Source organism: Aotus nancymaae, unplaced genomic scaffold (genome assembly GCF_030222135.1).
Source record: "Aotus nancymaae isolate 86718 unplaced genomic scaffold, 86718_ANA_hifiasm-v0.15.2.pri h1tg000117l, whole genome shotgun sequence".
Classification (NCBI taxonomy): Eukaryota; Metazoa; Chordata; class Mammalia; order Primates; family Aotidae; genus Aotus; species Aotus nancymaae.
The window spans coordinates 2,526,748-2,542,177 of NW_026988532.1; the positions used below are offsets into that span (position 1 = coordinate 2,526,748).

General features: G+C 32.0%; 1 protein-coding gene across 11 annotated transcripts in view; it reads right to left on the reverse strand.

Annotated features, from left to right (window-relative positions):
- Positions 1–512: 512 nt before the first annotated feature.
- COL11A1 (collagen type XI alpha 1 chain) overlaps positions 513–15,430 on the reverse strand; it is a 213,134-nt gene continuing 198,216 nt past the window's right edge. For all 11 annotated transcript variants that reach the window (XM_064371085.1, XM_064371076.1, XM_012438753.3 and 8 more), the window contains 10 exons: positions 14,842–14,895; positions 13,836–13,943; positions 13,219–13,272; positions 13,074–13,109; positions 12,927–12,980; positions 11,193–11,442; positions 7,317–7,429; positions 5,724–5,792; positions 3,736–3,969; positions 513–2,212 (listed from right to left, as the gene is read on the reverse strand). In XM_064371085.1, the coding sequence (XP_064227155.1) occupies positions 2,066–2,212; positions 3,736–3,969; positions 5,724–5,792; positions 7,317–7,429; positions 11,193–11,442; positions 12,927–12,980; positions 13,074–13,109; positions 13,219–13,272; positions 13,836–13,943; positions 14,842–14,895 (1,119 nt within the window). In that variant the 3' untranslated portion in view covers positions 513–2,065. The remainder of the gene's footprint in view (positions 2,213–3,735; positions 3,970–5,723; positions 5,793–7,316; positions 7,430–11,192; positions 11,443–12,926; positions 12,981–13,073; positions 13,110–13,218; positions 13,273–13,835; positions 13,944–14,841; positions 14,896–15,430) is intronic.

The following is a 15,430-nucleotide window of genomic DNA, read 5'->3' on the forward strand; positions in this document are numbered from 1 at the left end:
CACTCAATTATCTATTCATTCTATTGAGTGCCAAATTAAAGATTGTTTTGTTTAAATGGACAACACTGCATCCCTGATGCAGGCAAATATGTCAAATATTGTTATTGCTATACTTTCATTAAAGTACATTTTCCAATATGTACAATCCTTCTATTCTATAATACAAAAATTATGTAATGTATATTTTAGAGAATATATTTCAAAGAAAAAAGTTATGATTATATTATTAATTTTGAAATAAAAACACTCATTTAAGACTTTGTAAAATATTTAATTACAAATATATCTCTTTGAAATTTCAAGTATAATCTACCTTTATTTTATAAACTTAGTATTACCATGTTCTGTTGACTTTTTTACGCATGCAGGGGATTTAGACAACTACTCTCTGAATGGTAATATGTTTGTTCAGAAGTGTAAAACTATTCTAATCTGGATGGTCAAGAAAGAATCAAAAGCTTTTTCTGCAATTGAAAATAATTTGGAAACTATTTAAGAAAGAAAATGACCAATCCAGGTAGCCAAGACTTGAGTTTATTTATAGGATTCATACTTCCCTTCTTAAAAGGACATTTACAAACTCGATTTCAAAAATAAAAGAAATTCTTTATGACAAATTTCATGTTTTAATTTCAATATTACAGGTATGTTCTTTTGTGATAAATTATCAGTTGAAAATGTTCCAGTGAAATCTGGTATCAATTAATTTAACACTTTATATAAGAAATAATAAAACATTTATTTTCAAGTCTTACATATATTACTTAAAATAGATACAAAATTCAGTTTTTAATTTTTAAATTGTATTGCTATTTCAAGCTACCTTAAAGTAAATACCTTAGTGGAAAAAATTGTTTAGATTTCCTTGAATAAGTATGACTTTTAAAACAAATACTCTTAATAACAGTCCACCATACGTTATTTATTTAGCAATTAGGTAAGTCAAATGATTTATAAAATTATCTTGAAAGGAAAGAAATAATATTTGTTGGGCAGGTAAAATAATATTTGAGACTGTTATGCAACTTAGAATCAAATTCAAGAACTTGATTGATTAGAAAATCTAACATTGCACAGATTCATAAATAATTGCTTAATTTCCATCTTTAATATTAACCTGCATTACTGAAGCACACTGAAAACAATGAGATAAGGTAAGGTAGAAAAAAATTATACATATGATTGTTTGCTTGATGGAAGCATTGATTTGTTAATATATTTTCTTACACACATTTCCCTACCCAAAAATATAAACTTGCTTGTTTTTTGTATATACAAGTATTCTGTGAAATCCTGGATTCTGAGAAGAAAAAGTTTGAGGTATAGCCTTGAATAAAGCATCAAAATGCGTAATATTTTTGGCTGAAATTCAGCAAAATGACTGTCGGCAGAGAAGAGTTGATCGGAGTGTGCTTCCAAAAGTCTTCCAGATTTTTGCCCTCTGAGAATTTTGTTGGCGACATCAAATAATTGAACTCTTCAACATCAATATATACAAAGGCATTTTATTATTAGCCAAAGAAAGGGACTTAGAGTCATCAGAAATTACAACTTTATTTTTTCATAATACATATATTTATTGCCATGATGGATCTGAAATTCTTATAAAATTAGAGTCAGATGGAATTCAGAGACACGTGCAAGTTTTGGAAATGGACACAGATAACAGTATAGAACTGTACATAAAATAATTACAATTTATTAAACACACTGTTTTAGCACATCCTGGATGGATGAGAGTGAGCACCATATTTTTTATGAATATATATTTTTCTCTTTTGTTTTCTACAGCACCAAGAAATTCAAATAGGAAAAGGAGAGATGAGAATTGGGAATCAAGAATCACCCCTTTCCATCTCAGCCACACTAACATATCTTCATGATTTTCAAAGCTTTTGCCATGTGATACTGCTCTCACAAGGGCATCAATATTTCCTAAATGGTACATGTTTATGTAGCAAGTTGTTTTCTATACCATCCTTTTCAAAACTTGCATGTGGCACAAAATGGGTGGGTGGCACCAAGTTATATTTTCTGTTGATTTCATGTGTCTTTTATCCTAATCTTAGCCAAGAAAGCAAACAGGACCAACTTCAAATCCAAACTTCTGATTCTGATCACCAAAGTCATTGATCATAACATCAACGATAGGTACTTGATCAATTTTTGGCGTATTGATTTCAATGACAGTCTTTTCATAGCCTTTTCTGGACTGTAAAATAAAGCAGAAATAAAAAGTTACACAGTCATTTAATATTTCTTAAATGTATTTTACTTTTTCTTAGGCTTCTGAGTGGAGGTAAGAAGCTGAGAGAGAGGAGAATAGAAAAACAACCTTGCTTTATCTGTGTAGTAACACTTCCTATCATTGACAAAGTTTTAAATTTTGAATATTGATAACTACATTTAATATTTAGCTGTAATTAATGATAGTGCAATATATTTCATAGTTAAAAAGAATGTTATTGACTTAATATATACAATTTAATAACAATATTGATATTGGTATTTTCATATATATACATACATATATATATAAATATATATGGAAATACCAATATCAATATATATATGAAAATACCCATATATATATATATATATATAGTGTCTAACTCTGTTGCCCAGGCTGGAGTACAGTGGTGCAATCTCAGCTCACCACAACCTCTGCCTCCTGGGTTTGAGTCATTATCTGGCCTCAGACTCCCGAGTAGCTGGGACTACAAGTGTGTGCCACCTTGCCTGGCTGATTTTTGTATTTTTCGTAGATAGGGTTTTACCATGTTGGCCAGGCTGGTCTTGAACTCCTGATCTCAGGTAATCTGCCAGCCTCCCAAAGTTCTGGTATGACAGGGGCAAGCCACCGCACCCAGTCCCTCCTATATAAATAATGCATCTTTACCATTATAGTTAAAATTAAGATACACATATTCAAATTCTCTTACAGAAAATTTGAATGCAAGTTCAGAACTATAATACAGAAGGTCAAGCCAAAATATTTCTTCTGTTGTGTGTTAATTTTATGAATATTTAACAATAAACTACATTGGAAAGATCCCAACTCTTGCTCCATTAATTTGCTTTATTCTCTCTTCTTCACTCTACTTGTACTCTGCTCATTTTGATGAAAGCATGAACTTATTTATTTATAATTGTGATTTCTCTGCAGTCATCAATACTCAGCTAAAGCAATGAGCTTTTTAGGGTACCTATTTATTATTTTGCTGTATAAAATCTTATGTGTGTGAAAAGATAGTTCTAGAAGATAGAGATAAAAATGATAGTGGATCTCAAACTGATATAGTACAAATTAACAAGCTTTTATAAACAAAATATAGGGCTAAAATTATTGATATTATAAATGGTATAATGGTGATTCATTTATCTGTCATTTTAAAATCACCAATAAGGAGGCAAATGACAAAGTTTTTTATTTTCTTTTTCATTTTAGGAATACCTAGCTGTGATATAATTCAAATATCAGGAATAATAACATATCCTCTAAGATTACCTTCTGTTATGCCTTTAAAACTGTTTGAGAGTGTCTATGTGTGTAACTGTGTGTGTTAACATTACAGGCTTCTCACATACCATAGTTTAACATGTCAATATTAAGCACCAAATGTTAGTAACAACTGACATCCATTTCATGAGAGAAATCTGGCTTAGGACCAAACTGAAACGGTGACATGCTGCCTCTCATCTCAGTGAAGGAAGGCAAGCAGAACTTATACTCACCGCACAGCCATCATACAGGGCTTTGATGAAAGGGTTATTGTCATAGGACATCTCCTCATCATTTGATCCCAGGAACCGAAGTGCTTTGTCATAACTTCCTGATGACACATCATACCAGGCTGCTGACTGATGACAGTGGTAGGTGAAATTTTGCCGAGCAGAGGCCGTCAGAAGTTTCAGAAATGTCATTTGCACCATATTGATGGAATTTCCTTCAACGTCTAAATATGAAAGCTAGGAATAAAGGAATAAAAAGGCACCTAATGACACTTTCTTCTTTTATGCTACTAAAAATAAAATCATTGTCAACAGTGAACTATGATGCTAGAAGCATCTAGATGAATCCAAAGACCTACTTGAACCTAATGAAAAAAGGTGTACATTGAGGGTCAGAAGACCCAGAAACAGGATTTTATGAATTGTATCCCACCAAAGTTATTGTAGTCATTTCTTATCTTTGAAAAAATCACTTTATGTCTTAGTTTCCTAAACAGTAAACATTGTAAAAAATGCTTTCGTTTCCAAGAAATGTTCCAATATATTTGTATATCTTTTTGGAAAAAAAAATTGGTAAAACAATGAAAACTAAGGAATCTCAGTGTAATGCAAAGATTAGCTGGTTTTATGTTGTTTGATTTTTGACTATTCCTTTCAAACATTTCAAAATGTATCAACTTATCCAAATCTGTGAACATGTTCCTGCTTTTCATTTTGGGGCAATAGTTCTCATAGGTATTAATATGTTCAGAAATGCCTGTTCGTCTATTTTTAGATGATGTGTGTATTCAACACTGTATTGTCAGCACCAAGCATAATGCGCAAGACAATGAAAGTTAGTATTTGTTGAGTCAATACTTACTCCATAATTACAGCAGGAAAACAGTTTTAGTTGTAAATTAATAACGACCGTCTCATAGCATCTTCATAAATTGTTTTATTTTTGGTAATTAAAATATCTGAATTCAGTGGAAACATATAAACTTAAATTTGAAAAGAAGGTTAAGAAATTCACCCAAATTAGAAATTAAGTCAATGTAAAGGCAGTTATGTGTTACTTGCTTCCTTAAAACAGATTTTACTTATTTCTTACTGAATAGCAGGTCAGATGGTGAGTATTTTTGTGGGACTGAAGAAAAATAATCTATTGGGAAAATTCAATCCACACACATATAGCTCTATCTGTGTATATTTTTAAACTTATGCAAAGATAATAATGTAAGATGGATATTTAATATGTAACTTGGACACTGAAATAGAGAATTATAACTTTGGTGGAGAGTGTCAATAAAAATTGTTAATATGCATGAGCTTGTATACAAATAACACATGTATAAATAGTCATAAATGGAAAATAATAGCTTTTCAAAGAAGCTTAAACAACTGAATATCTGGATAATTGGAAAAAGCTTCAATTTCAATACATTCTAATTAAAATAAACACATGTATATATTTAAACACCTTTTAAGTATGAATTTAATGTTGACATCTAATCTTAAAATAGCTTTAGAAAATTTTTGAAATGAACTACTAATTGTATGGAAATCTTGAAGTAAATTTGTGCCATAACAATCAGAAAAAATTGGACATTCCAACTAATAGAAATGAAGAACAAAGAAGGAATTTTTCAAGCAGACAGAAAATGAAATAATAGGAAGAGATTAAGTAGATACTGTATTCTTTATACCTGATATTTCTAACATAATCAATTTTTTCGATGTCTATCTCAGGTACTTAATAAATTGTATGCATTATTTGATCCTGGTTTTCAGTAAATTTAGCATATTTCCATTTACTTTTAGATACCAATGTTAGCTTGCTTTAAGATACAACAATGGTCTAAGAGATGTTAAGTGGAACAAACTAGAGACCCCAGGGAATCCTGCTTTAGCATAATTTAGACTTTCACTTTTAGGGGCTAGAAATATATAATTAGAACTTCACTTCTTGAGTTTGCGAAAAACCATTTCATGTTGAGGTAATAACATACCAGTTTTCCCCGCTTAAATTCACTAAACCAACTTCCTGGTTTCTCCTTTGGCCATGACGAAATTCTCACCTTTGCAAAGGAACAGAAAATTTAGAAAGCAGGTGAAAATTTACAATATAAACAAAATTTTTATATACATATAATTTATTTTCACTAAGACTAGGAAACTAAGGAGTTCTTAAAATCATTTTCAAAGGATACAAATGAGATTATACAAAATGAGATAAAGAGAAAAATTTGAGATAGATTTTGAAAATGCTATGTAGTGAAAATTGAGTCATTCGTTTTTGTTCTCCTTATTGGCACTAAAGGAAAAGGGGAAAGATAACTTGGTAAAGTAATACTAAGGGTTGTAGGGGACATTGGTGGAACATTCAGAAACCCATTGCAAAGGAAACTCTCAAAATGTTACTCAGTGTCAGCCAGAAAGGCAGGTATCATCTTCACTCCATAGCCAAGTGACAAGTTTGAAAGTAGTTAACCAGTAACTAAGGAGAGATGCTCACGTTGCCATGTGTGTACCTACGCAACAATCCTGCATGATCTGCACACTTACCCCAGAACCTGAAGTACAATTAAAAAAAAGGAAAAAAAAAAAAAGAAAGGCACTGACCAGAAACAACCCTAATCATTCTCTGCTGGTTAGAATACTCAGAATCTTTTACAGATCTGCACATATTGTTCTGCTTTGTGAAGAACAGCAAAGGGTATGCAAGTCCTCACCATAGGGAACTTGAGTTATCAGTGTAAGAAAAGGCATTTTCTGTTTTTCCACATTTCTCTGGAGGCTAGGGGAGCTTTCCTATGCTTCACACCTGCCAAGTAGGGTTGGAGATGGAAGTTGCTTTTTCTCTTGCCCTTACTACCACTCTTTACTCACAAACTTAACTTTCCTCCGAAAAGCATTAGCCACACATAAAGTTACTGGCTTTGCCTTAAGGAGTTTCTGTGCCTCTGTACGCCAACATCATTTACTAAGAAGAATGAGATTTATTACAGGAATATCAATAAAGACAAAATGTCCCACTTATAACATGTTTGAAGAATACAGTTATGCTCGCGAACAAACTTTCCTTATATTAATAATTTGCATTTAGCTTTGAAGATGATAGAACTCAGTATATCAGTAATACTGTTAGGCAAAAATTAAAGAATTTGTTTAGAGAAACTAAATACGTTTTAAAAAGTAAGTGCAGAAAAGACTCATATGTAAAGATTAATTCTTTATAAACTTAGATATTTTGGGTGTAATATGCAGCTGTAAGTTCTACGATGTGGTAATTGGGCAGAAGAACACTATACAGGCACTAAAATTTGAGATTCAGCTGTGCTGTGTCATGGAAGCCATAGAATTTTAGAGAGCAAGCAGGTGCATAAAGAATACATCTGGGTAAAAAATAAAGAAGAGAAGCATTTGTTAACTCTGTAGATTAATTTGGTGCTTATTCATGTTTATGCAAATGAAATACTCTAATTACTCTGTAAGAAAAGCAGATAAATGAAAATATGACAGTATAATTTTCCTGTTTAGTTCAATATTGCAAAACATGGCAGAACTGTCAACATTCACCACCAAAACAGATTGGTACTTACTCCCTCAGACTTTTTGTCTGGATAAATGCAAGTCTCACCACCAGATGTGAAATTACAGTAAACTTTGAAGGAATCTCCTGAACAACCTTGGTTAGGATCAATCCAATATTCACCTGGAAGTTAGAAAAAATATGTCATAAAAATTTATTGATATCATTTTTGAATGCATTAGATATCAAATTTTGTTAGAGAAATAAGACAAATACATATTAATAGATCTTTCCCCTTTTGAGCTTTTTGTCATATTGGGGTATGATTTTTAATAAACAGTAATAGTTTCTCTGTTCTGCCTCAGAGCTTTTCAAATGATTCCATATATTCTACATGGAATTCATTTTTAAACTTCTTATCATGCCTATCCCTTTTTGGTTTCAGCTTAAATGTCATCTTCTCAAAAATTAACATTCTATTTATCACTGTGCAGTAAATTGCATGCATATTGAAATAAGATATACTTGACTCCAAATCTCATAAGTATTATTTACCTCTTAAGTAATCTGAGTGATCAATATATTTTCTTCCTAGTTTATTCTTCTGTAACAATGGAGGTGATACCATATTTACTTAGCCTCAGGGATCATACTTCTGCCTTATTTTATTGCAAAAACTTCTTGCAATAAATGTACTCTCTTTGAAGGGGATCCTAAGAAGGACTACTTTATATATTTTAATGCAGCCTGCTATTAATGCCATTACTGAAATGTTGCAGAACATTCATTTGGTGTTATGTGAGTAAGCATGGAAAATAGTAGGAGTAACAAAGTTATTCTTTAGATAAGTGACAATATGGTGTTAGCTAACAAGATTTACTAGGAGCCAAAATTGATATGCACATAAACATTCCTTTGCTTCCTTCTGCTGGGGTTCAGAAAATGATACCCCAAAGTAAAAGCCTCTGAAGCAGTTTTCCTCTGATCTTCTGCCTTCCTGTCTCTCATCCCTCATTCTCCCTTGAGGCAAGTCATAGAAATTAGAATCCCACCTCCCCAAAGTGGGTCATAGAAACCAGAACCCCTTTTTTGCAAACCAGCTATAAAGCCTTAATGTATTACTCTGTTATAGCAGGTAGTTAGTCAGACATAAACAGTGCAGGAGAGCCCTGCCAACCCCATCAGGAATGTCAGGTGACCAACAGATAAAGGTCAGGCAGTTGTAAACTGTCTCTCTAAAATAATAATTCTTTGCAGCTTGTGTCAAGGAATGGCAGTCTCCCCTTGCCCTCACAGAAAACACTTGAAACTGGTGACCAGTAGCTTCTTTATATGATCTCAGGAGGTGGGCAATTGGGCTCAAGCATGTGCACTAAGATGCAAATGGATGGAGTTTAACTAGTAGATAACCTTCCTCTACTTCCCTTACTCAACTAGTAAGGGAAAAATGCCTCAAATGAGCTGCGCACAACTCCAGTAAAGACACTGTGTGGCCCCTTCCAAGTGCTGACAGCCCACTGCACTTGCAGACAGCCCACCCCAAGTCAGGGGAGAAGAGATGCAAACCTCGGAAACATGCCAATACAAACTCCAAGTCAAAGGTCAAACCATGCACTTGAAGCTCTCAAGTGGTTTACTTGATCCCCTTCCAAGTGTACTTTACTTTCTTTCATCCCTGCTCTAAAATTTTTAATGAACTTTCACTCCTACAATCCACTCACCTTTCTGTGTAACAGCTGGCCATAAAGAAATTAAAACCCTTATTCCAGAGGGGTCGTACCCCTTACCTGGGAGGATGGAATGCTACAAGAGAGAGGCCAGAAAGAATTTGAACAGAAGGCCTTACTAAGTTTCCCTACTCAGATTACTACCATTAGCTCATACCATTTTTTGTCCAATAATATATCACATTTCTACACAGCTGTCCTTGCCTTATAGAATCTAAGCATAAAATCAGACAGCTTCCTCTGTATCTTTGGAGGTGGACTCTGAAGGCTCCTATGTCACGTTAAACTATAATCAAATAAATTTTTAATACTTTTCTCTTGTTAATCTTTTTTTTTTTTATATAGGGGTGGCAGCTTTGACCTTTATACTGAGAAGGAAAGAAATCAAATTCTTCCTACCTTTATAATTTCTACTGTTTTTCATGCTGTCACTTCATTTCAAATATTTGAATTATGTAAGTCCATTGGTTACAAACTTTTAATATTTTAAAAGCTCAAGTTGCTTATTTTGGTGCTGGAACTCTCAAAAATGCAATGTCAACCTGCTTTATCCTCTGCTATTACTTGCATATAAACAGGAAAATAATTCTAAAAGTCACATAACTTGAATATCTTTTTTAACAAAAACATCCACTTTTTTTCAGATTACAGCATTAATAATATACTCATGTCTGAAACAAATTAGAATTCTGAGGAAAAAAATACAAGGAAATGAATCATCCAACATTTATCTTTGAATTTCTTTATGAAGAACAGTGTCTGGCACTGCTTAATAATACATAAATGAATAAATATTTAATTTTAATTAATTAATTAGCACAGGAAAGAACTGATGAAGCTAGTTACATAGAAACTAGTGGGAACTATAATCCACAGTTAACTTACCATTCCAAAGATTTACAGTATTTTTTTTTACTGCTCAGGTACTAGTTAATCATATGTTGCTTTATAACTCAATACATGTTGCCATCTTTTATACTTGATTTTCAATTATGTATAATTGATTACCTTATTTATCTAGGTCAGAAGTCTAATAATCATATGAAATAGTCATATCATATGTTCTGTGTCCTAATCTAGATGCTATATAAGCTCAAGAGGAATCTACTGATAGGCCAAGTATATTAAAATTGGAAGGAGGAGGATAAATTTTCTGGCATAAGCTCAAACTAAATCATCTAAATCCTTTGCTTAAACAATATCAGTTAAAGTAAATCTCCTTATAAATCACTAAACTAAATGTATCTTTTTCAAATAAACATAAACTTGAAGATGTTAGATACCAGTTTGTATAGCAGCACTAATAATTACCTGTGTTTTACCTTTAATAGGCTATGCTTGATTAAAATAAGAAGATTTTTGTGACATCCTTTTTTTATGCTGGCAGTTTCTGAACTACACTGAACTTTTCTATCTACATTGAGTTATTTAGATCGCAGTTATAACTGTCATTATATAACTGGTAGTGCAACACAGTAAAGGGGAGACAATTATTTCAACATAAAGTGGGAGATTTAAAAATCAGATAAAGATCTGTCCCTTGCTACTTTAATAATTGTACAAGTTTAGTCAACTAACAGCATACCTGAAACTCTTTCTTTTTCTGACCAATAGTATATAAGGGTTTTGTCAAAGAGTTGGTATGATAAATTATCCTAATTGTTTTTAGTAAGTAAGCTATTCACAGTTATTTGGGATTCTGTGGATCAGTGAAAGATAAATTATTGTCCCAAGCTATCCCAATTCTTAAATATTCTGTTCAACAAATCATTGCTAACCAGATAGACTAAATGTACATCAGTTATGATATTTACACATATCCATACCTTTCATAGTAATCTAAAATACTAATCATATTAATGTAAGTATTCATATTAATGTGAAATAAGTTAGTAATCACCATATTACAGTATGCACATGTGTGTATAAATATGCACATTTGTGATAGTTATTACAAACAAAGTACATTTGTGTTAGCTGTAATCATCCAAAAATGATCTTGTCATAATTTAATAAAAGCTTATTTAACAGACAAGCATTTTCCAAAGCAGATCTTGATTTATACAAATTATTTTTTCTGTCTACAAGATGAGAGTTAATAATTGTTTGGTTTTATTTAGAGACTGTATTAAACATTCAACTAGAATTAATGAGCTGACAATGCACCTCAGAAACTCAGAGGCCCAGTACATTTGCTTTGTCATGTATTATTAACATACCATCTGGGAAGTCAGGATGGCTGAGTTGCAGGTCTTTGCAAGTTCGGGCTGGATTGGTCTGAGTACCCATGGGAAATTTCATATGCTCGATGTCTTGTTTCAGGGAATTGAGGGAACCAAATATTTCTTCCATTCCATCCGAGTAATCAAGAATATTATCGTCTGCATCTGCTTGCATACCTTCAGTATGTCTTCTTGTTTTTTTGGATGACAAGATCGGTAAAGGCTGAATGACTTCACCAGGTGGACCCTATAAAGAAGATAATGTGAGTGCAATTGTTTCATAAAATGGAATATTCTGCAGATATTAATTATTACCAGTTATGTTTTTGTTATAAAAATTATAGTTGGTTTAGCTTTTCAATAGCTACAAAATTTATGCTATAGGATAGGTTTATAAATATATAAACGTCATAGATTCTTCTATGATGAACTTTGAGGAGATACTGAGGTAGTTGAACAAGTTAGATGATTTCTGGCCCTTTGTACAAAAATATGGCACCGACTTGTGTAGCTATGTTATATATGTTACTCTCTTATTTATTAATTAGTCATCATTTATATGTCCTATGTCCACAATTAGATTTTAAACTCTCTGAGCATTAGAACAGCACTTTAAAGCGATTGTGCTATCTTACCAACTGTCTATTTGATGATAATTTAAGTTATAAAACATTAAACTTTTAAAAATATGTACACATTAGTTTGCTTCAAATATGTGTGACTTAAATCTTTATAAATTAACAAACTTAAAATAAATGCAATCAGACTGGAATTTACATTACCAGCAGAGCTATACCAAATAGTTATCATACTGTCATGGGTTGAATTGTACCCTACAAAAATTTGTATGTTGAAGTCCTAATTCCCAGTATCTCAGAATGTAATCTCATTTGGAAATATAATCACTGATGATATAGTTAGTTAAGATAACATCACTAGGGTGGGCCCTAATCCGATATAACTGATATTCTTATAAAAAGGTGAAATTTAAACACAGATACACAAAGAGGGAAGACAATGTGAAGAGACTCAGGGAAAAGATAGCCAGCACAAGCCAAGGAGAGAAGCGCAAAACAGAACCCTCCACCACGGACCTCAGAGGGAACCAACCCTGAGGACATCTTCATTGGGAGTCAATACATTTCCGCCGTTTGAGCCACCAGCTCTGTGGTACTTTGCTATGGTAACCCTAGCAAACCAGTACACACATAGTTGGAAACATTTTAGCTCAAGAAAGAAGACTAAAATTTCACATGGATCTATATTTTAATTCTATCATTCAATTACTTGTGTGAAGCCTAGAACATTTTAGTATGAATACGTGGTAGCTATTATTATTGCTTTTATTAGTATTATTATATATGCACTAGGAAAAAATGTGAAGCATCTGCATTTTTGTCATTATTCCTAGAGTCAAATATAAATGTATCTTTAAGGCACAAAATAAGTTTGCTTCATTAATGTGACATAAAATAGTATATGATTCTCTTGAAAAATTAATAAAAACAAGGCTATATTATATAATTAGGGTATTTATATTTGAAGAGTGAAATCAATTAAAATATGTCTTGGCATGCAGACTTGAATACTTAAATGATATAGTTAACATTTCCCATAAAATCAGCACTTTTGACAGGATGTGCTTTTTGTCCATCTTATAAATTCAGAGAAATCATTGGCAGCTACTAGATGGGAATTATCAGAACATCACTCTTGTTAACATGTACTTACCGGAGGCCCAGGAGGCCCTGGAAGACCACTGTCACCTTTCTGGCCAGCAGGTCCCTGATAGAAAGAAGAGAGATGACATTAAATAAAGAAGAGGCAATTAAATAGGTTTTGATGAAAAATTAAAATGTCTAAGGGAAAAGTACTTACAGTGGAGCCTTTGTTACCCTTTGGGCCTTGAGGACCCTAGAAAATGCAAATGCAAAAGCACAGATAAAAATCTAGAGAATTTGTGTCTCTTTGTCATATTTGTAACTTAACCCTACCTTATAATGTTATTTTGTCTTCTACTTACTGGTAAACCTGGAGGACCAGGTGGACCTATGGGACCAGCAGGACCGGGAATTCCCTAGAGAGAGAATAAGCCAATTTAAAGGGATTTCCTCAGCGATTTCATTTTCATGTTTTCATCACGTATCATAACATTTCAACATATTCATAACAACATACATTGTAAAATTTAGAGAATGCAAAATATTTTTGAATGGCTTAAACGTTGTTCCACGGTGAATCTAAAAAATAATTTGTGCAAAATAATGAGAATTTTTCCCATTTTGCTACAATATTGATGAGCTTTTTGTTTTAAATCTATGTGTGTATATGTGTATATTCTGTATTTCTCAGAATATGACTTACAGGTGATGGGAATTTAGTACATGTTTGTTTAAATAATGTTTCACCGTAATTTTTATGGTTTCAAACAAATATTTTTAAAATGTATTTACTCTAAGGCTAAATAAAAATCTTTAAGAACATTACTGACTTAAATCAGAATTAAGATACTCTAAATTCTCTTTTTTTCATACTTAAAGCAGTGTGTGTGTGTGTGTGTGCGTGCGCGTGCGTGTGTGTGTGTGTGTGTGTATTTATTATCTGAAAGGAGTAGAAAAAATAATCTTTATTTTTACTCACCCCATCCCCTTTTGCTCCAGGAGATCCTTGAGTTCCAGGAAGCCCTCGGTCACCTTTTTCCCCTTGTTCTCCTGGAGGACCAATCAGGCCAATTAAACCAGGATGTCCCTTTGAAAAGCAGAGAAAAAAATTAATAATATGTACATTACTATATTCATAAAATTTTAGTTATAAAATATTTGCACATTAAATTTCCAAAGCATAAAAATGAACAATGCTGATAAAAAAACAAAATTAAAATAATCCTTCTGAATGAAATATACAGTTAAGAATCGCCCTCTCATCACCTAACTGCATCTTTTACTGCTTACATTAAGTGAGGGCTTTATTAAACGTTGGAAGTATTATGAAACAAAATGCTTTCTACAGATACCATTTTCAGTGCTCCATTTGAGGAATCTCTTAACCAATAATGACCATCTATAATATTAGTTAAATAAATAACAGAGAACTCATTATTTTAATAAGCATCTCATTTAATATGAAGTAACTTCTATTCTTCAGAGACTGCAATCTTTAAAAGGCATTTAAAGATTAAAAATAATCCAAACAATAATAATATCATTTTTAAACAGGCTTATTTCTCTAAGTACATGGTGCAACACAGCATAAATTCTAGAGATCAACTTAGTATTTGAAAGATATTTCTAGTTTAAAATTTTTAGTTTCACGTTTAAAAAACATAAAAATAGATATTTTGTTATTCAGTCTATTTATTTTCTGAATAGTTATTTTAGTATAACCATATGCTTTCTCCATATGGTTGCTATAATGGAACCGTGAGACGATATAGCACTGAATTCTGGCATATTTTTCACTATTTGCATATTTTCTCCCCTCTAAATACATCTGGGAAGCTCAGGATTGAAGCTATTTTCAGGGTTAGAATGATGAAGTTATTGTTTAAAATTTCCTTTGAATGATTTTAATCTGCAAAAGCAACTGCCTGGGCGATTAGTATACAAAAACATAATCTTTTATCAATAACACATTCTTTTATTCTCACCTTTTCACCCTTGGAGCCAGGGTCACCTTTAAGACCAGGTAAGCCAGGAGGTCCCTAAATAATAAGAAAAAATAAACAAAAATATATATATAGTATGTATGAATTAGAGAATCCTATGACTAGGCACAGAGCTAGTTTTGTTTTGAAAATATGGAGTTGAAAATAGTAATAACTAATGCTTTATTTTTTAGGCTTCTAAGTAAATTTATATATTTAAAATGCTATGGTTTAATTTGTAATGATAGTATTGATCATTTTAATGAAAAAAATGTAAAATTAAAAATAGGACATGGTGTATATGGCTTTTTAGTTGAGAAGAAAGTGTAAATTTTTAAATACACTAATTTTAGGAGGGGTTTCCAAATTATATATTCAATCAGTCAAACATTTTTATGTTACAGAAATTTAAAAGGTTATACTATTTCAGCAACATTTTTATAAAAACTTTTTGACAATCAATTGATCTTTCATAACCACAGGAAAATATTAGACAAAATTTTAATACACTGTTTGGTTTGTATTTAATAACAACCTCTTTGTATATGTTAGAATGGTTGCCTAATAACATTCTATAAAATAAGAAAATTTC